Below are 22,332 nucleotides of genomic sequence, written 5' to 3' on the forward strand. Positions count from 1 at the left end.
GCTTTAGCCCACCTCAAGCGGCACTTTTTGTGCTGTGGGCAGAGATAAGGCTTCCTCTGCATCACTCTCGCATACAGCATCTCCTTGTGTAAAGTGCGCCGAGTGGTTGAACGATGCACAGTGACTCCATCTGCAGCAAGATGATGTTGTAGGTCTTTGGTGCTGGTCTGTGGGTTGACTCTGACTGTTCTCACCATTCGTCGCTTCTGTCTATCCGAGATTTTTCTTGGTCTGCCACTTCGAGCCTTAACTTGAACTGAGCCTGTGGTCTTCCATTTCCTCAATATGTTCCTAACTGTGGAAACAGACAGCTGAAATCTCTGAGACAGCTTTCTGTATCCTTCCCTTAAACCATGATGGTGAACAATCTTTGTCTTCAGGTCATTTGAGAGTTGTTTTGAGACCCCCATGTTGCTACTCTTCAGAGAAAATTAAAAGAGGAGGGAAACTTACAATTGACCCCCTTAAATACTCTTTCTCATAATTGGATTCACCTATGTATGTAGGTCAGGGGTCACTGGGCTTACCAAGACAATTTGAGTTCCAACAATTAGTTCTAAAGGTTTTGGAATCAATAAAATGACAACAGTGACCAAATTTATGCACCTGCCTAATTTTGTTTAAACAATTATAGCACACTTTCTGTAAATCCAATAAATTTAATTTCACTTCTCAAATATCACTGTGTGTCTCCTATATGATATATTTAAATGAAATTTTTTATTGTAACAACCAGCGATTTATACAGGAAAATCATGACGATTAACAAGGTTGCCCAAACTTTCGCATCCCACTGTATCTCTCTATACACACTTACACAGAGAATGCTATCAATCACTGATAACACCTCCCCTGTGTACAACTGAAGTCCGAAATAGCAGAGGTTTAAATGTATAAATTACAAGTTTTCCTGATTCTTTTCCCACAAACCTATATATCAATCTGCTCAGCTCCTCCTGATGTATAGCATGCTGCCTGCAGATTGTACTGCATTTTGTAGTGACAGCTCCTCTTTAAAGGTAAGCTTCTTCACCTTTGAGCCACATTAATTATTACATTACCTCATGTTAGGTATGTGCATTATCAGGAATTGCAGATCAAATATGTAAGATCTATCCTTTCATGCTTGGTCACAATAATAGAGAAGAGCACTGGAGGGGACATAAAATGAATTTCCAAGTCCTTGTAGGTGCCATCAGCAAAATGTATGTAAGAGGAGGTGATATCCCAAGAATAAAGTATTCTTGAACTAAGTGGTCTAACCTGAGGTTGGCAACTTGGAGTTGTAGAGGGTCAGCAAACATATCTGCCTGCATCTCCATAGGTCACTGTAGTGGCTGACCACTTCTTCATACACTCCCCAAAAGTAGGAGCTATCTCCTGCGCCACACAATGAGAGAATGGCATAGCACTAAACAGCTTCTCCTGCTTCCCACCATAGTCACAGGGGACCTTTATTAAGGCTCATTCCCAAGACTTCCAGAACCAACTAAAGTCTATAGGGCTATTCACATGGAAATTTTTTAATGGCCAGTGAATAACAAAAATCAAAGAAATAGGCCAGTTTTTAATGACCGTTTAAACAGAAGTGCACCTTTCTAATAGTTGTTAAAACTAGTACACTGTAAAAAACAGGCCTTTCAGGGGTTTAAAATAAATAAATATTCACCTCACCACTTTCATGCGTGGAAACACTCACTCCTCACTGGAAGCAGCCCTACGTTCCCTGCGTGATAATGATGTCACATGATCACTAGTGATGAGCGGGAGGTGCCATATTCGATTTCGACGAAATTCGCGAATATTCGCTAGAATATTCGTTTCATATTCGTCGAAATCGAATATTCGCCATTTTTCTAGTTATCGCGATTAATATGCGATTTAAATAATCGCGGATTGCGATTGTAACTTAAGGCTACTTTCCTATTGGTTTGATATCTAGAATTAGCGAAGATGACGAATATGACGAATGTATTCGTCATATTCCTCAAAACGAAGATAACGAAGTATTCTCCATCTTCGTTTTTAGCTGCCTATTCGTCAACTTTGCTAATTCTAGCAATCAAATAGGAAAGTTGACTATAGAGACAGCTAAGTTTAATTCGCTATGCGATTATATTCCTTTTTTTTTTTATAAATAGAATAATTATAATATGGAATTGACAAATATGGAGCTAAAACGAAGATGGAGAATACTTTGTTATCTTCGTTTTAAGGAATATGACGAATACATTTGTCATATTCGCTAATTCTACCAAGCCAACCATAGTAAACCAGGTCTAAGTTGAAATCGCAATGCGATTAATTCAAGTTATATTAATCGAATTGCGATTTCAACTTAGAGGTGTGTTTCTAATGGGTCTGCTTGCTAGAATTAACGAAGTTAACGAATATGGAATATAGCAGTGCTAAGTTGAAATCGCAATTCGATTAATTCAAGTTATGATAATCGAATTGCGATTTCAACGTAATTCTCAAATCCGACAGTACATTCTAGTATGGAGACGTTCCCATGGTGATGGGGACGCTCCATGAGCACGGAAGTCGTCAGAAGCGGCAACGGGCACTGACTGGAGCAGCCAGAAGGCCAGGAATCCTAAGGACAGGTAAGAACTACTTTTGGGAAGTGGAAAAGAAAAAAATATAACAATAAAAAAATTAAAAAATAAAAAAGAATATTCGAAATATCAAATTTATAGCACTATATTCGAAATATTCGTGAATTAGCGAAGTGCCGATATTTGATAAAAGAATTTGATATTCGAATATTCGCACTCAACACTAATGATCACACTGGGAACTTCAGGTCCTGCTGACTCCAGTGAGGAGTGAGTATTCCTGCTAGTGCCTGTGGTGAGGCAAGTATTTTTTTTTCCTATTTTCAGCACCAGCAGAATGGAGGGCACTATTGGTAACATTATTCATACTAGGGGCCACCATTGGCGGCATTATTCATACTGGTAAGCACTAAAGGGGGAATTATTCATACTGGGGGCCACTATCCATTCATTATTGGGGGAATTGTTCATACTGGGAGCACCGTTGAGGAGCATTATTTATACTAGGGGGCACTATTGGGGAGCATTATTCATACTGGGGGGAACTATGGGGGCCATTTGATCTCCAGGGGACACTGTTGGGGGCATTTTGTATACTGAGGACACTGCAGGGGCTGGGATGTTAACAAAAAGCCAACGAAAGGCATCCGCTTTTAACTGGCAGTACAAAAGGAGGCAAAACACATGCAACACTGCCATTAAAAACAGGTAGACAGCCAGAAAACTGATGCACACACTGATGCAAAATAGCTATGAAAAACTGACAGTGTATTTTTTAACAGGCATTTCTCACTTGTGTGAATGCAGCCTAAGGCTACTTTAACACTAGCGGTAGCCTTCTCCGGCAGGCTGTTCTGGCAGCGGAACAGCCTGCCAGATCCGTGCTACCGCTAGTGCACTGTGCCATCGGAAGTCCGCTCCGGCCCCATTCACTATAATGGGGGAGGTCCGGAGGTCCGGTCGCAGCACGGCAAACGCGCCGAGAGGCGGCCAGAATAAATCTACAACATGCTGCAGTTTTCTGGTGTAAATTACAGCATATGTTTTTGACCACCTAGGCCCTGTAGTGCGCAATGTTTTGAAAAGAGGCCAGTACAGCATCCCCCCCTCCCAAAAAAAAATAAAAAGGCAAATTTTGAAGCAATTGCAGCAACTTTTTGACTTTATGCCAGGAGTAGAGTTTTTTTTTTTTTATAAATGTGGGTCACAGTGTTTTTCTGCAGCTGCCACTAGGGATAAATCAGTTGACAGAGATTTTTACAGCTCCTACTCTGTTTTAGGGTCCATTCACACATCAGGATTTTGTAATCCGCATCCGTTCTGCAAATTTGCAAAACGGAATGCGGACCCATTCATTACAATGGCCCCGCAAAAAATGCGGACAGCACTCAGTGTGCTGTCCGCATCCGTCGTTCCGTTCCATTCAGTTATGCAGTTCCACAAAAAAAATAGAGCTTGTCCTAGTATTGTCCGCAAAATGGGGTCCGTGGTCCCATTGTAGTCAATGGGTCCACATAAATGTGGATGACATGCGGAATGCATCAATATGTCATCTGCAATTGCGGATCCGTTACCAGAAAATAGAAAAAAAATATTGTTTAGAACCCTAGCAACACATATATTCCTCCGTCACTTTTTTTATGGAAAAACGGAATGGATGCGGATATACAATTGGTAAATATGGAAGGTTTTTGGGGAAAACACGGATCCGCTAAAAACAGACCGAAAATCTGGAAAAGCAAAATACTGACGTGTGAATGGACCCTTATTAGCTGTATACAGTAAATCAGTGAGCACCCCCTAGCAGGTTGGAGTTTTGATAGCGTGTGGAGCTTTATGGGGTGGATTTATCATATTAATTTGTTTACTCCAGTTGTCTGACATAAATTAAAAAAATAGTTTGTCAGCCATATGACACATTTTTGACGCACTTGCACCCCTTTTTCTGACATATGATTGAGCCAGGAAGAAGCGGCAAGGCTTCTGACCACTTTTCAAAAAAAGTGTGGAAAGCAATGTCATGTCCAAGCTGATCCCAGCGCCAGTCCACCAACACTTGTCTGGCATTATAACAATGCCTGTTCTCTCTTCTCATAGAATATAGACTGCTTGGCTTTATTACCTGAAACACTCCCTCTTGTGAATGAAGTAATGGATTTGTGACAATGCAGTTCACTAATATAAAATTTAAAGTGACTACAGATGTGAAGCTTCACTTTAAACACTGTAAAATAGAGAACCAACAGACCTCCGTTTTGTACTGGGATACCAGTGTGCATGCACTCCAGTAGCACCTTCATGGGGCAAATTGCACCATGATACCACTCTTACTGTCTTCCCAAGAACCTGAACAAGAATACTATAGATGGCCTTTTTGCTTTGCCTATTTATTTGCCTACGCTCCTCTTTACAGGCACAATAACTTTTCATATATCAGATCTTGAATTTGGTCTTTGGGTGATAGGAGAGATAAATGGAGAATTTGAGGTATTACGATGAGTGTTTGGAGGTGGCACAGCAAAGTTTTAATTTGAGTCTTTCATCTGCTTCTGCATCTTCTGCAGGACCTCCTGCATTCTCCGCAACTATAAAACAGAGAAATTAGAAACATTTGGTCAAATATTGGTCATTATTTGGTCAATAATGTCCAATCCTAAGAACCTAAAGGTAAGTGTATATAAATAACTGAATACTAACTCATGTGTAGTTTAGAGTTATTGCCACAAAATGTTTTTTATTGGGGGATAAGAGTGTGCACAGCAACAAATGTTAGGATAGACAAGGAGGGCATTGCCTCCATCTGGAGAAGAAAAAGTTCACTCTCCAAAGGCAACAAGGCTTCTTTACCATATTCTGTGGAATAGCCTACCTCAGAAGGTGATCACAGCAGGGACAGTCACCAGTTTTAAAAAAAGGGCTTAGAGATGAGTTTTTAAAATTAAATAAAATTAACTCTTATGTAAATGTGTAGAACTCTGGTTCACAGCCCCTGTTCCTTAATTCCTATCTCCACCCAATCCCTCAGTTGAACTTGATTGACATATGTCTATTTTCATCTGCACTAACTATGTAATTAGGTAATAATTAGAATGTTGAGTCCGCAGATCCATGGATTAATGATGTCCATGTTACAAAAAATTAACAACTGGAAAACTTAATGCAAATGAGCTGAGATTGACAAACTATAAACTGCTAGTGGTGGTTGGTCAATGATCACACAACCAAGATGGTACACCTTTAATTTTGGGTTCTACAGCAGGGTATATGATGAGGCAGGGTCACATTAATACTGGCTGCCATTTCCCAGGGCCGTGATACCGGCTGTGATATCCTGGATATCCTCCTGTGGTAGATCATTTCAAGCTCTTACACCTGGGCCCCTAAAATTCAGCCAAGATGGTTGTTGGCTGCTGTGCATGGGAGATCCATCTCTCCATCCAGTTCCAGACATTTTTGATGGGGGATATATCTAGCGATCGAGCTGGCCAGGCGAGTTGCTGTATACCCTTAAAAGCACATTGTGCAGTGTGGGCAGTGTGTGGCCGTTATCTTGTTGGAATGCCGCATTGCTTAAGTGAGTAAAATAAGACTGGTCAACGTTCCCTCCATAAATACCAGATGGATGTGACCTTAGTGGCTAATGGCGCCCCAGATCATGATGTCGGTCCTGTGTATCTCCACGCTATGCATGATGGCAGTAGGCACTGTCTAGCTCTTCTGTGAACTCTGCAGCGAGCCCCCACGGGAGCCGGGGTAGAGGATGGGAGAGGAAGTGGCCCTGATGAAGTGTTGTAGTGTCACGGTGTCCTATCTCAGGCTATCACTCCCTGGGGTCCGTTGCCATGAAAGTAAAGCACTGAAGAATGAGGCCAGAGTTAAATGTAACAAAGTCCTTTTTACTAAGTACAACATAGAACTTGAAATACATACAGCAGCAGGCTTTAGTGCAATTCTTCTCTGGCACCAGCTACGGAGGTATGGTGGCAGGTTGAATTGCTGCAGCTGGCCTAGTGGTTGTTTGGTGACAGGTGGCTTGGCTGTAGTCCCTTGCCTCACTGAAGTGTCTTCAGTATGATTCTTGAGAGTTGGTGCTCTATGAACTACTTCCCAACTCTCTGGCAGGAGAGGGATCTCAGAATATCTGACCTGGATGCAGTTCTTGGGAGTGGGTGCTCAATGAGCTATCCACCTACCCCACTATCAGGACAGGATCTCTCTCATCCCCTCTCACCCCTTGCACAGCTCTGGACTACACTAACTACACTACCTCTCTCCTAGACCTCTCCCTCCTGGCACGAAATCGGACCAGCCCATGCTACCAGGAGGGGTGGAACAGGGTGGTTAACCCTATTACAACCAGCCATTGCCAACCAATACCTCACTTGCTGAATAAAATTACATGGTACACACAAAATACATAACAAATATATAAAATGTAACAATCAAGAATACAATAGTAGTGCCCCCAGGTCTGGAGTACTACACATCAACTGCAAACAATAGTGTTCAGTGATGAAACCAGGTTTTGCCTTGGTACTAAGAATGGCTGTATCAGAGTTTGCAGGAGGGTGCACCACCGTGGTTGTGTGATCACTGACCATGCAACAATCTTAACTCAATGTAATTCAGTTTTTCCAAGTGTACATTTTTCAGTTTCTGGTAGTGTATTAATAGGGTTGTCCAGATGGGAAGCATGGAGGTGCCAACAGCAGAAAATAGGGTCCTTTTTTAAAATACAATTTAACACAGGTTATGTTCTGTAAACACCACTATGCTACTGTCACAATGGCAATCAGCACTTGGAATGGAAGCAGTTCCAATAATAATAATAAATTACTTAACTGCTCATAGTTCAATTACTTACTAAAACAGTTATATTTTAGGAACTTGGGAAGTCATTATGGTATTATGAAAAAAAATAAAAAATGCCCTGAAGTAATAGGTCACGTAATAAATTTGACACATCGTCCTGACAGTGTGCGCCAGAAAAGCAAATCCGTGTCACCTATGAGCTGGCATAGATTTGAGTTATCATTTATGCCAGCCTCGGATGTTCATTATTGTAAAGTTGTCCAATTGCAGGAGGAAACAATCCTCAGGCAAGGCCCTGCCCACTGTTCTCAAAAGCTGTGCAAACATCTGCAACTTTTGTAGGTCTAAGAATCGGCGTAGCGACAGTGATAAATTTCCCCCTATGTTCTACTAGAAAAGAAAAATGGACTATTATCATCTCAAGCCAAAGCAAACACATGCTGAGAATTGTTCTGACCCCTAACACATGAAATGTTTTTTCAATGTTTAGGGTCCATGGGGATGGTTATAGTTTAGTATACTGTGTAATACAATTAATTCTTAGTTTCATGAGCCTATAATAAAATGTCCACTACTCACCTCCTCATCCTTTTCACGGATGAGTTTCATCGTCTCATGGTCTGGTGATGGAGGCACGCTGGGAATTGGAAAATCTGTACCACTTTCTCGAGTCAGTTTACTGTAAACACAAGATTGCAACTAAATTATTACTTCTTAACCAGTTGTGGGAATGTGAAGATACTGTATTGTAAGGATGTGGGGCAAAGGACCTTAAATGTACTACTCTGCCTGTGTAAAATTGTATAATTACTGCAATGTCTCATTTTAGTCAGTAGACGGCAGCAAAGGATAACAGTCTACATGGAGCTGACTATGAAGTAATGTTAATAACATGTTTTGTTTGCAAAGTTGGTAATTAGCTATTTTATGGGCTGTGTTTGACCCCTACAACTGTGATAGCAGGCTGGATATCCAGGTTTGATACAGCACTTAGCAATTGACTTATTGCATCACACTGTCCCTGTAAGGCTAGAAGGGGCCGAGAGGAGCAGGAAGTGGACAGACGAAGGTTGTGCTTGAGACCAGGAGAGATCGTCTCTGCAGATTCTGGAAGGGAATGGACCGGCTCACAGTGAAGATTGGCAACAGCACGAAGGGGAGGTTTGCAGCGACGATCCCAGGAGTGTCGTATCTGTAGGATCCAGTTCTGGAGTGGACCAGGATATAAGTTAAAGCACCAAAAACCTGCTCAAGGAAATGTAAGTGCGGCTCTGCCGCGTCACATTGCTCCACACTGGTAAAGTGGCATTTGGACAGACAAATACGCTCCAAACACAGTTGCATTGCGGTGTACGGTGTGGGGATTCGCTCTGGTAGGCAGGTTAGCGGACGCAGTATAGAGGCAACAACAAAGTCTTTGAATTAAACAGTTCAATGTTTATTCACACATTAAGTAAATGACAAAACAAAAAGTCAGTTTCAAGGAAAACAGTCACCTTGTGATTCTGGTGTTTATTCACGCCATGCAGCAAAGAAGATGTCCTTGGACAAAGCAGAATCCACCTGCTTTCACACCAACAAGGTAGCAGGCCTTAATCCAGGACCAAACTCCCAGGTCCCTACACAGAGACTGACAGAGCTCCACTGCCAGAGAGGAGTAATCCACCTCACCTGACAGTGCTCCCTGTGTTTTATAGCCCAAAACCAAGACCCGGCCTGGAACGTGGGGAGTAGTCACCCACCCAGCACTTTGACTACTCCTAGTAAGAGCCGTCCTGAATCAGCTATAACAGCCATACTAAATAGTAACGCGTTAAACAGCAACTACTGCTAACACATGAAACCGGCTCTTACTTCACCGAGGCCAGGAACCTCGGTGACACATATCTATGGTCCACGATCATCCCTTGAACCCTCCTACATACCTCCCCACTTTGTTCAACCCTGAGGGGGTGAAAACACGTCAAACTGTATACCCGGGACAGGGCATCCGCGTTTCCTTGCAACCGGCCTGCCCTGTGTTCCACCGAAAATTAAAAATTTAGCAGGGAGAGAAACCATCGGGTAACCCGGGCATTTCTGTCCTTGGCCTGGCTCATCCATTTAAGAAGAGAGTAAATCAGTCACCAGGCAGAACTTTCTCCTCAACAAATAATAGCGGAGAGACTCTAGTGCCGACTTGATAGCCAGGCACTCTCTCTCCACTATACGGTACCTGGTCTCGGCTGGGGTGAGCTTACGGCCGAGGAAGACAATGAGATACTCCTCCCCGTTGACTTCCTGAGACTGTACAGCACCGAGGCCTACTTCGGAGGCATCAGTCTGTACTATAAACTCCCTTATGAAGACGGGCATCACCAAAACCGGGGACCCACACAGGGCCGACTTCAAAGGGGAGAAAGCCTCTTCCGCCTGATCCTCCCAGTGGACCATCACTGACTTGCGTCCCTTCAAGAGCCCTGTCAATGGTGCGGCCACCGTAGCAAAGTGGGGGACAAACCTCATATCCCACCATTCCCAGGAACAACTTTACTTGCCTAGTAGTGACAGGTCGGGGCCAATTCCGTATCGCCTCTATTTTGTTCACTTGGGGATTGAGGACTCCGCGCCCAATGACATACCCCAGGTATTTCGTCTCCTCTAACCCTATTGCACATTTTTTGGGGTTAGTTGTTAATCCAGCCTTTCGAAGGGAGTCCACTACAGCCTGTACTTTTGGTAGGTGACTTTCCCAGTTGGTACTGTGAATGACAATATCGTCCAGGTAAGCCGAAGTGTACCGAGGATGTGGATGCAGCACAATGTCCATGAGCCATTGAAAAGCGGCAGGGGCGCTATGAAGACCAAAGGGTAACACCTTATATTGGTTTAGCCCCTCTGGTGTGATAAAGGCGGTTTTCTCTTTGGCAGCCTCCACAATCACTTTACAAGCGCTGCGGCGATAAAAAAATCAGTTTTGATATTTTTTATCAATCACAGCGGCCTCCGGTACTTCGCTAGCCTCCCATTTGTAAGACAGGCTTGCTTTTTTTCTTGGGTAGTCTCAGGGAATACCCCCTAAATTTTGTAGTCCAAATGTCAAACAGGGGGTATTCTTCTGAAGAGGCCTACAGGCCTACAGGCAGTCGGATGAGGAATGGGAACCCTCATCTGTTGAATCCAGCGGGTCAGAATATGAACCTGTAGAAAGCAGTGGCAGTCTGACCCAAAGTTCGGACGAGGAGGTTGAGGTCCCTGATAGCACCAGGCGTACCCGGCCCCGTGTTGCTAGACCACAGGTTGCGCAGGATCCGCTTCAAGGGCAGCAGAGTGGGGCTGGCGCTGTCGGATTACGTGGTGAGGCATACACCAGCAGCGCAGCCCATCCTGGACCTAGTACCAGCACTGCCGTACAACATGGTGAAATGGCGAGCACCAGAAGGGCAGTTGAAGCTGGTACAGTGGCACGTGCAATAGTTACCCCGTCGCAGCCACCGCACAGACAGGCCTGTAGAGTCCTAGAGGTGCTGGCAAACCCTGATTGTCAGTCCCCAACTTCAGCCGCACCTGTAGTTCCCCCTTTCACCGCCCAGTCTGGAGTTCGGGTTGAGACAGCTCAGCTCGGTTCGGCACTGGGATTTTTTGAGCTGTTCTTGACTGCGGAGCTCTTGGACTTAGTCGTGGCAGAAACAAATCGGTATGCCACTCAATTTATAGCCGCCATCCCGGGAAGCTTTTATGCCCAGTCTTTCCGGTGGAAACCAGTCCAAGTTTCCGAAATTAAAATTTTTCTGGGCCTTCTCCTCAACATGGGTCTAACCAAAAAGCATGAATTGCGGTCAAATTGGTCCACGAACCCAATTCATCACATGCCCATGTTCTCTGCTGCTATGTCCAGGACACGATTTGAGACCATCCTGCGTTTCCTGCACTTTAGCGACAACAGCACCTCTCGTCCCAGAGGCCACCCAGCTTTTGACCGGCTCCACAAAATTCGGCCCCTCATAGACCACTTCAACAACAAATTTGCAGATATGTATACCCCTGAGCAAAACATCTGCGTAGACGAGTCCCTTATACATTTGACCGGGCGCCTTGGCTTCAAACAATACATCCCAAGCAAGCGCGCCCGGTATGGGGTCAAATTGTATAAGCTCTGTGAAAGGGCCACAGGCTATACCCACAAATTTCGGATCTATGAGGGTAAAGATCAGACCCTGGAGCCGGTCGGTTGCCCTGACTACCTGGGGAGAGGTGGGAAGACAGTCTGGGACTTGGTGTCACCCTTATTTGGCAAGGGGTACCATCTTTATGTGGACAATTTTTACACAAGTGTGCCCCTCTTCAGGTATTTGTTCCTAGAACAGATTGGCTGCTGTGGCACCGCGAGACCTAGCCGTCCGGGGCTTCCCCCAACGGCTCGTTACCACCCGTCTTGCAAGGGGGGAGAGGGCTGCCTTGTGTAACGAAGAACTGCTCGCGGTGAAATGGAGAGACAAGCGTGACGTTTACATGCTCTCCTCCATTCACGCAGACACGACAATACAAATAGAACGGGCAACCAGTGTCATTGAAAAGCCCCTCTCAGTCCACGACTATAATTCGCTCATGGGTGGGGTGGACTTCAATGACCAGATGTTGGCTCCTTATTTAGTTTCCCGACGCACCAGACGCTGGTATAAGAAGGTGTCTGTATATTTGATTCAATTGGCTGCATATAATAGATTTGTTCTCTACAGTAAGGCTGGGAGAACAGGATCCTTCCTCAAATTTCAGGAAGAGATCATCGAGAACCTCCTGTATCCAGGAGGTTCCGTGGCCCCATCCACCAGTGTAGTGAGCCGTCTTCACGAGCGACATTTCCCCAATGTCGTTGCTGGTACCTCAACCCAACCGTCACCCCGAAAAAGATGTCGTGTCTGTAGCAGGAGTGGAATAAGGCGTGAAGCCCGCTATTTCTGTCCTGACTGCCCTGACCACCCTGCCCTATGCTTAGGGGAGTGTGTCCGGAAGTACCACACACAGGTACACTTAGCATAGGGATTGCATCTCACAGGACAGGCACACAGGGCTATTAGGGCCCTTTCACTCACAGCTGCTGCAAACCTCTCCTTTCACCTGGGACAAAGTGCATAATGTACTTCGCCACATCTTTGGGCGATTTGCGCTTTGCACATTGTCCCATGGGGAAGGAGAGGTTTGTCCTATAAAGGTAAAAAAAAATAAAAATCACCATTAAGCGAAAAAGTTAACGTTCTGTTCAAAAAGTTTAATAAAGTTTATATGTTCCGTTCAAATGTTATTATAAAGTTAATAAATTTATTGCGTTGCGGCCTGGTTTTTTCTTTTTTTTTTTTTTTTTTTACCTTCCAGGTGGACCAACCGATCGACTAGCTGCAGCACTGATGTGCATTCTGACAGAAGCATTGCGCTGCTGTCAGATTACACAAAAGTCGGTGTATGCGGCGCTGCAAGACGAGATTTCTCCTCTGCAGTAAAAGATACGTTTGCCGAGGCTTATGAGCTGAAGGAGAGGCGGTGTTCATATGCTTTGGCAAACACTTTGTATATAAAAAAAAATTAAAAATCCCGGCAATGATTTATTCATTCACATCGATTGATGTGAATGGAGAAATCTGGTTTGCCAGGGCATATGGGCTAAGTGGGTTTGGATGTTGGGCGGAGCTCCTATGTCCTGGCAGACGCCTTTCCCCTCCTTTTTTTTTCTTGGCAGAGATTTTTTCATCCACATTGATCGATGCGAATGAAGAAATCTGTGCCGTTCATTTTTTCTTTCAGCCCAGAGGCTGAACGGAAAAAAAAAATCTCATTACCCGTATGCTCAATATAAGGAGAATAGCAGAAACTCCTAATGCTGGCCATACATGTAATGATTGCGGAGACCCTCAAATGCCAGGGCAGTACAAACACCCCACAAATGACCCCATTTTGGAAAGAAGACACCCCAAGGTATTCGCTGAGGGGCATATTGAATCCATGAAAGATTGAAATTTTTGTCCCAAGTTAGCGGAAAGGGAGACTTTGTGAGAAAAAAAAAAAAAAAACAATTTCCGCTAACTTGTGCCCAAAATTTTTTTTTCTATGAACTAGCCATGCCCCTCATTGAATACCTTGGGGTGTCTTCTTTCCAAAATGGGGTCACATGTGGGGTATTTATACCGCCCTGGCATTTTAGGGGCCCTAAAGCGTGAGAAGAAGTCTGGAATCCAAATGTCTAAAAATGCCCTCCTAAAAGGAATTTGGGCCCCTTTGCGCATCTAGGCTGCAAAAAAGTGTCACACATGTGGTATCGCCGTACTCAGGAGAAGTTGGGGAATGTGTTTTGGGGTGTCATTTTACATATACCCATGCTGGGTGAGATAAATATCTTGGTCAAATGCCAACTTTGTATAAAAAAATGGGAAAAGTTGTCTTTTGCCGAGATATTTCTCTCACCCAGCATGGGTATATGTAAAAAGACACCCCAAAACACATTGCCCTACTTCTCCTGAGTACGGCAATACCACATGTGTGACACTTTTTTGCAGCCTAGGTGGGCAAATGGGCCCACATTCCAAAGAGCACCTTTAGGATTTCACAGGGCATTTTTTACACATTTTGATTTCAAACTACTTCCCACACATTAGGGCCCCTAAAATGCCAGGGCAGTATAACTACCCCACAAGTGACCCCATTTTGGAAAGAAGACACCCCAAGGTATTTTGTGATGGGCATAGTGAGTTCATGGAAGTTTAAATTTTTTTGTCACAAGTTAGTGGAATATGAGACTTTGTATGGAAAAAAAAAAATCATCATTTTCCGCTAACTTGTGACAAAAAATAAAAAGTTCTATGAACTCACTATGCCCATCATTGAATACCTTAGGGTGTCTACTTTCCGAAATGGGGTTATTTGTGGGGGTTTTCTACTGTCTGGGCATTGTAGAACCTCAGGAAACATGACAGGTGCTCAAAAAGTCAGAGCTGCTTCAAAAAGCGGAAATTCACATTTTCGTACCATAGTTTGTAAACGCTATAACTTTTTACCCAAACCATTTTTTTTTTTACCCAAACATTTTTTTTTTTATCAGACATGTAGAACAATAAATTTAGAGAAAAATTTATATATGGATGTAGTTTTTTAAAAAAAAATTTACAACTGAAAGTGAAAAATGTCATTTTTTTAAAAAAATTTCGTTAAATTTCGATTAATAACAAAAAAAGTAAAAATGTCAGCAGCAATGAAATACCACCAAATGAAAGCTCTATTAGTGAGAAGAAAAGGAGGTAAAATTCATTTGGGTGGTAAGTTGCATGACCGAGCAATAAACCGTGAAAGTAGTGTAGTGCAGAAGTGTAAAAAGTGGCCTGGTCATTAATGGTGTTTAATCTAGGGGAGCTGAGGTGGTTAAAGGAAAGGCTGTCAGCAATCATCATTGTGGCAACTGCTTTCCTTGTATCAGACCGTGGGGCTGAAAACTCTTCCCCTAGAAAACTCGGCAGCGGGCTGTCGTCCGTACTGGTCTCCCTATCTTTCCAAGGCTTAAGTAAATTCACATGGTACACCTGCTCCGGCTTTCGCCGTCCTGGCTGGTGTACCTTGTAGTTTACCTCACCAACTTTTTTGAGTACTTCGTAGGGTCCCTACCACCTAGCCAGGAACTTACTGTCCACCGTCGGTACCAGAAACAAAACTTGATCTCCCGGGTTAAAGATCCGGACCTGAGCCTGCCGAATATAGACCCTACTCTGGCCTCGCTGGGCTGCCTCCATATGTTCCCTAACAAGCGGCAACACTGTCTCCATCCGCTCTTGCATCTGAGTGACATATTCAATTACACTTTTATACAGTGTGGGTTGTTGTTCCCACGCCTCTTTGGCTATGTCCAACAGACCGCGAGGATGTCGGCCATATAGCAGTTCGAAGGGCAAGAACCCAGTAGTGGCCTGGGGCACCTCTCGCAATGCAAACATGACATAGGGCAGAAGAAGGTCCCAATCCCTCCCATCCTTAGACACCACTCTTTTTAACATGTTTTTTAATGTTTGATTAAACCTCTCTACCAGGCTGTCCGTTTGCGGATGATAAACAGACATCCGTAGCTGTTTTATATGCAGTAACTTACAGAGTTCCCTCATGACCTTTGACATAAAAGGGGTCCACTGGTCGGTCAGAACCTCTTTAGGTAGTCCCACTCGGGAAAACATTTCCATTAACTCCTTAACTATGAGTTTGGCTGATGTATGTCGCAGGGGCACTGCCTTCGGGTACCGAGTGGCATAGTCTAGGACGACCAAGATGTGTTGGTGCCCTCTAGCGGACTTTGGTATTGGGCCTATGAGATCCATCGGAACCTCGATAATCGGGAGAGGTACCAGGGGACTACGGAAATGTGCCTGGGGGCTTGTTATCTGGCAGGTTGGGCAAGACTTACAATATTCTTCCACCTCTCTGACCACACTGGGCCAGTAAAACCACTGTAGAATCCATTCCTGCATTTTCTGCCATCCCAGGTGTCCCCCAAGAACATGTTGGTGGGCTAGCTACAACACGAGCTTGTGATACGCCTTGGGTACAACCAGCTGTTCAATATGCTCACCTTGTGGTTGGTTTAACCGATACAGCATCTTCTGATGAACCACAAAACGGGGAAACCATTACACTTAGCGGGGTTGTCTTCCCCTGTTCCACCGCAGTGGCGGCCACCCCTACCGCTGGCCCTTCTGTCTCAGGTTCCTAGGGTTCCGGTTTCCCCCATGAGCAAGGCCACTCTACTGGGGTTACACCTATCTTACAGGTATCGGTAACTTTTGTATAAGGCCACAGTGCCGGGAAGTCTCTCCCAATTATAAGTTCATAATGTAAATTGGTGGTGACGGCCACCTCATGAGTCCACCTGCCAGCCACCGTGGACAGAGACAACCGGGCGGTGGGATAGTCCTTTAAGTCTCCATGGATCCACACAACCCTGACTTTTCGACCAGTATACTCGGTGGGCAGCACCAGGGCAGCTCTTACCAGGGACACCAGACTCCCTGAATCCAGCAGAGTCACCGCCAGAGTGTCTCCCACTTCCACATGGCACAGGTGGCTATTGTCTATAGTCCCGGGGGTACCTGTTGCACACAGCTTTCTTGCAGATAATGAGTGGCGGTAGCCATAGTTAGTATCCATGGGTTCACCCCGATGGTGACAGTTGGCCCTTATGTGGCCAGGCTCCTGACACCGCCAGCAGACCATCGGAGCTGGGTCTGGCGGGGGTACATCCCGAGACGTTTTTGCTGGCACCAGCCACCAGGTCTGGGGTGGAGATTTCTGGGGTTTGACTGCCCCCCTCCCAAAAGAACCTCCCTGTAGATTCCTGGTAGCCTCATAGCGCTCCACCAGGTCTACTATCTCATAGCGCTCCACCAGGTTGACCATCTCAAGGGCATTACCAGAAGACACCTGGCCGATCCAGTACTGAAAAGGGTACGGCAAAGCCCTCCAAAATACATCAGCCAACAGACGGTCCAGCAGTAGAACTCAGCACGTCAGACTGCAGCCATTTTTGCAACCGGTGTAACAGATCATAAAACTGAGGTCTCGCGGGTTCAGCCGGGTTAAACTCCCACTGATGCACCCGCTGGGCCCAGACCAACACATTCACCCCCAGTCTTGCCAGAATCTCACCCTTTACTGTCGTGTAATCGGCCGCTTGATCATCAGGTAAGTCGAAAATCACCTGCTGGGTCCGGATGCCAGGAACGGAGCGACGACCTCAGCCCATTGATCTCGGGGTAGCTTCTCCCTCACGGCCACCTTTTCGAACACAGCCAGATAGGTCTCTCTCGACGTTGTCCGAGGGGGTCATCTTAGGGATCGCTTCACGGACCGCTTTTCGGGCATAGTGGACGGTCTGAGATGCTCCTGCCGCTTGTAAAGCCATCACATGCTGCAACAGCAGCTGGTTGGTTTCCTGCTGCTGCTTATTAGCCTCCCGCTGTTGCAAGTTAGCCACCATGAGGGCTTTCACGACAGCTTCCATTTTGTCAAGGGCCACGGGTTTTAATCTCGCTAGTTTGATGTAAGACATACAACCGTGCACGGAAAAAGAAAAAAAAATTGGGGCTTTTCCGCATCCTCCACCAATAGTGGGGATTCGCTCTGGTAGGCAGGTTAGCGGATGCATTATAGAGGCAACAACAAAGTCTTTGAATTACAGTTCAGTGTTTATTCACACATTAAGTAAATGAAAAAACAAAAAGTCTGTTTCAAGGAAAACAGTCACCTTGTGATTCTGGTGTTCATTCACACCATGCAGCAAAGAAGAAGTCCTTGGACAAAGCAGAATCCACCTACTTTCACACCAACAAGGTAGCAGGCCTTAATCCAGGCCCAAACTCCCAGTTCCCGACACAGAGACTGACAGAGCTCCACTGCCGGAGAGGAGTAATCCACCTCACCTGACAGTGTTGCCTGTGTTTTATAGCCCAAAACCAAGACCCGGCCTAGAACGTGGGGAGTAGTCACCCACCCAGCACTTTGACTACTCCCAGTAAGAGCTGTCCCGAATCAGCTATAACAGCCATACTAAATAGTAACGTGTCAAACAGCAACTACTGCTAACACATGAAACCGGCTCTTACTTCACCGAGGCACGGAACCTCGGTGACACATATTTATCATCCACAATCATCCCCTGAACCCTCCTACAACGGGCTGCAAGCTAATGCAAAGCCCTAAGGGAAATACATAATTTACCTGTGGATTACAATCAGGGAAGTCTGATTTAAAGAGACAAACATTTACCTGTGGATTACAAATAGTATTACGCAATACTTAGGGTGTACCCCAACGAGGAACTCGTCCAGGAACATACAAGTGAAGCTAGGCTGCTTATTGGACTTTTGGGAAAACATCACGCTTATTTTCTGTGTACCAATCTGTTTTATATATTCTTAGCTTCTTGTTCACTATATTGTTCAGTAAACTCAACTGCTGGGAAAGAACCGTTGTCTGTGTCTGTGTGGCATCGTGTAGCCTCTGTACCTGTGGGCCCAGCTCTCGGTTTCCTTTCAGTATAGTTTATAAATGGGAACATACAACCATTTGTATATACTGAAACCTCTCCAAAATACCACATCTTTGAGAAGACCGCCCCTTTATTCAGGCTAGATTTCCTGTGACAGCTTTTTAGTTCCACCATGTATTATGCCTACAGCCATTCTTCCTTGAGAAGACCATCCCTAGACTATTTTGCAATGCAATTTTGAGTGGTCATCTCAAAGAGCTTTCCCTAAATATAATCATCCTTTTGGAATAGAATTCACAGTATCTAATTTAGATACCACAACAGTCCTGTGGTAACATTAGCAAATATTCAGTACTATGACAGCATCCATATGGTAGTCTATAGATATACTGTAAACCTCTGCAAAGTAGGCCTCTATTCCAGCAGAGGGCAGCAAAAGCTAATATACATAATATTCTATTAAAGGAGGGCCTGTCAATGGAGTTACATGGATATAATTAATGTTACATGCACTTACTTGCGATTGCGTTCCCTCACCACCCGTTGTGTCAAGCTCTGGATGCACTGTGCCCGGTAGTTTTCATAGTGGGTTTCTCTTGTCACATCCTTAAGGTCTTGCATGTGTGTACGGATCAGCATTGTGCGCAACTTGACAAAGTCACAGTGATGCTCATTTTCCACTAGGAAAAAGATTGAAGTATTTAAATGGGCAGCTTATGTAAGAAGATGAATTTACAGAATAGAAGCTTTGGTTGCACAACTGGCGAATAAGATGATTATGACTGATAGAGACACCAAGTATAGGCACCTGCAAATCAGCCCGTAGCAGATCCCCATAAAAGCTGCAAAAACAACCAGGTGTAGTGCTGGTGACCCTCCCTGTCTGAATCTTCCTGTTCCCTAAGGACACGGCCACTGGGATGCTTATATGTTCTGCCGCCATTTGGTTCTGGCAGTATGTGCCCGTAGGCACCTTCTTGTTACCTCTCAGTGGGCACAGCCAGCAAAGCAGTTTTAGCTTGCTTCCTGCCTTCACTACTTTCAGGCATGTACGTGTTCTCTCCTGCTCCTAAAGGACTTTATCCGTCTTTTGCAATTATGGCCCCTTCACCTATAGAAGGGTGCCTGAGCAAAAATAGCTTGCCTAGTACCTACAAAGGTGTGTTAAATGCCATCTGATCTTCTGTGCCTGATCTGTCCTCCGGCTGTTTATCTTACTGTCTCTGTCTTTCCTGCACTGACCCTTGTTTACCGGATTGAACAAACTCTGCCTGTCCTGGTCTTTGGTCTTCCACTGAGTATAGTTTTGCCTGTCCCCTTTGGTGCCATTCACTAGTGTCTCTGGACCCACCTGGGTCAGCTGTCACTGAACAAAGGTTACTCTAAAAGATAGAGGCCAGATCACTGTCTAGGGGTGAAAGGATGAAGGCCAGGGGGGACTATTATGAGTAACCCTAAGTCAAATCCGTTCAGTGATACAATGGTATACACCATGAATATCACATTGGCCACTAAAAGAGCAGTAGTCTTTTCCAGAGAACTAAAAAAGTCTGGATACTCAGTTGCCCTCTTGGCTATTGGGGTTGGCATTTCGTTAGTACTGGGGGTAGTTTGGCTTTCAGATGTTTTCTCACTTTCTTCTGTGATTTCTTCCCGTAGGCTTGAAGGAGTTGTTCAGGATTGGACAGAGTCAACTTTTAAGGAATATGAAGAAACATTGGACCATAATGTACTTCCATATGTTTTCAGATTCATATGATAATGGCCCATTAGATGCTGTATTTAGGAGGTATTATATCCTAGAAGCCTTTAGCTGCATTGATCTGCTTAATATAGAGTACTGTAGGGATACAGAGTGCCAGGGTATTCAGTATATGGACAGCCAATCCCAGACCCTCAGCATGTGTAATGGACAAACAAGTTAATTGACCAGGGAATTACTTAGCACTTTCCTCATTTCCTACAGCATTATTAGCCATTCAGACAGAGCATCCTCAGCCAGCTGTGCCACAGCAGCTACCTATTCTACTTACCTCTCATTGGCATCCTGCCATGTGCAGCGACCCAAAGGGGAGGCGAGAAAGATAGGAGTGGTAGTGACTATGATGGGGGTCATAGTCATATGGTCACAATCTACACTCTGCACTCCCTGGGCCATGCCGTGAATAGAGAGTGCACACTTTCTTACCTTGGGGCACAAACTGTTACTGGGGCTCCTAACTGATGGTAGATGGGGTGCAATTGATGGTGGATAGTTTAGGCAGGGTGCAAGGAAGGAGAAGTCCAGTTTAATGATGACAAAGAACAGTCATTTTTACTGCGGATGATCAGTGATGCGATTCTGAGGTATTTCACACAGCTTGTGTAACGCGCCTCCCCCCAGGGTCTTTTCGCGTCCCAGGTTTAGTTGGAAATGCCGAGTGTAGTGCGGCCTATATGTCTCTTTATGTGTCACGGTGCTCCTAGCTGGATACAGTGGGACCCCAGGCTTTGGCTCCGTAGCATTAAAAAGGGGAGTAATTGAGGGATGAAGGAAAAATAACTTGAGTCCAAACCTTGTTATGAAATTCAACGGCAGCTTTACTTGAATAAAATTTCATCCAAACAATTAGCAGACATTGTCTTGGTTCCAGCAGGCTTTGGCATAAACTGGCAGGCAAACTTAATAGCTTTACTTTCTTTCTTTGTCTGCTGTACTGACAGGCGTGCTTAATAGTTTGCTTTCTTGCTCTGTGCTGCACTAATCTCTTCTTAAGTCTGGTTTCTGTACTTTAGGTCTGTTCTGGTACATTTTATTGGGGTGCCTTGGGCTGTTATTCCCCTGCTGACACTCAGTAAATCACTTATCTTCAGCCAATGAACTATTCCTCTTGCTTATTTCTCTTATGGTGACCGAAGAATAATTTCCTCTGGTCCTTATGGCTTCCAGACATCTGCTTCCATGGTCAGCAAAGCCTAGGCTGCTCTGGATGACATAGGCACGCATGAGCGTGCGCCCCCTTACTTCTCTTCTGTCCAGACTAGACTAGGCTACCCTGGAAACTGCTGCCCCTCCCTAGTGGAAGGAATCAGGACTGGCCCACATCTGCCCAGAGGGGGGAGAATGGAATGGTGAGTTCCATTCTTTCTAAGTATAGTTCTGCCATATATGCTGCCACCTGCTAGTGAACCAGGCACGTTACATGTACAAACAGTTGCATAACAATCATAGCATTGCACAATGTAGAGGACCTGGACAGAAATACAAAGATGACATTTATGTTAGGCCATTAGAGACAGTAGCAGGGTGTAGGAGTGGTAACACCACTCCGGGGTGTTACACTTGCTTTTTCCCAATGGCTGTGTATAGGAAGCCACACTGATGCTAGTAGTAGCCCCTGGGTCTCTTTCTAAACACTTTGCAATCTTCACAAATTGAGCACAGTTGTGCAAAACTCTCACAATCAGTACTGCAGCTCCCAGAACAGGGTGCAGGTCTTCAAACAGACAATCTGTTATATGTGGGGTGAGCGCTGAAACAATATACCCATAAACAAGCATTATCTCAGATATCATGCACACTCTCTCGTTATCCTAAACAGCCTGCAGAAGCCTGTTGGCTTTCCTTGAAGGTTTCTCCTAGCACAATTGCTTTTGCTCTGACATCTCACTCCACAGGAATGGTGGAGGGTTTTTTCAGAGAAAAAAATCTCTTTCCTTGCAATCAGCTTCTGAAAGGTTCACAAGCTGTAGCTTTATCCATAGTCGGAGCCAGACTGAAGTCTAATCTAGTCTAACACTAACCAAACAGAGCTGTGACCAGCACATGTCCAAACAAAGAAAATAATCATGGCACTCCCCAGCATAAAATCATCTTCCTTTATTTCTTCATTAAAAGCAAACAGAGTAGTCGGACGCGGGGCGCCCAGATGACAGCTGTTTCGTGCTGATCAGCGCTTCCTCAAATCCCACATAATGACCTGGCTGTGC

At 44.8% G+C, this 22,332-nt stretch overlaps 1 protein-coding gene across 1 annotated transcript in view; it reads right to left on the reverse strand.

The window, feature by feature from the left end:
- Nucleotides 1-5,034: 5,034 nt before the first annotated feature.
- Nucleotides 5,035-22,332, reverse strand: part of LOC120993269 (septin-4-like) — a 61,121-nt gene continuing 43,823 nt past the window's right edge. The window contains exons 9-11 of the mRNA XM_040421818.1: nucleotides 18,881-19,043; nucleotides 7,950-8,049; nucleotides 5,035-5,143 (exon numbers count right to left, since the gene is read on the reverse strand). Of these exons, the coding sequence (XP_040277752.1) occupies nucleotides 5,084-5,143; nucleotides 7,950-8,049; nucleotides 18,881-19,043 (323 nt within the window). The 3' untranslated portion in view covers nucleotides 5,035-5,083. The remainder of the gene's footprint in view (nucleotides 5,144-7,949; nucleotides 8,050-18,880; nucleotides 19,044-22,332) is intronic.

The sequence above is a fragment of the Bufo bufo genome, chromosome 3, assembly GCF_905171765.1.
Source record: "Bufo bufo chromosome 3, aBufBuf1.1, whole genome shotgun sequence".
Classification (NCBI taxonomy): domain Eukaryota; kingdom Metazoa; phylum Chordata; class Amphibia; order Anura; family Bufonidae; genus Bufo; species Bufo bufo.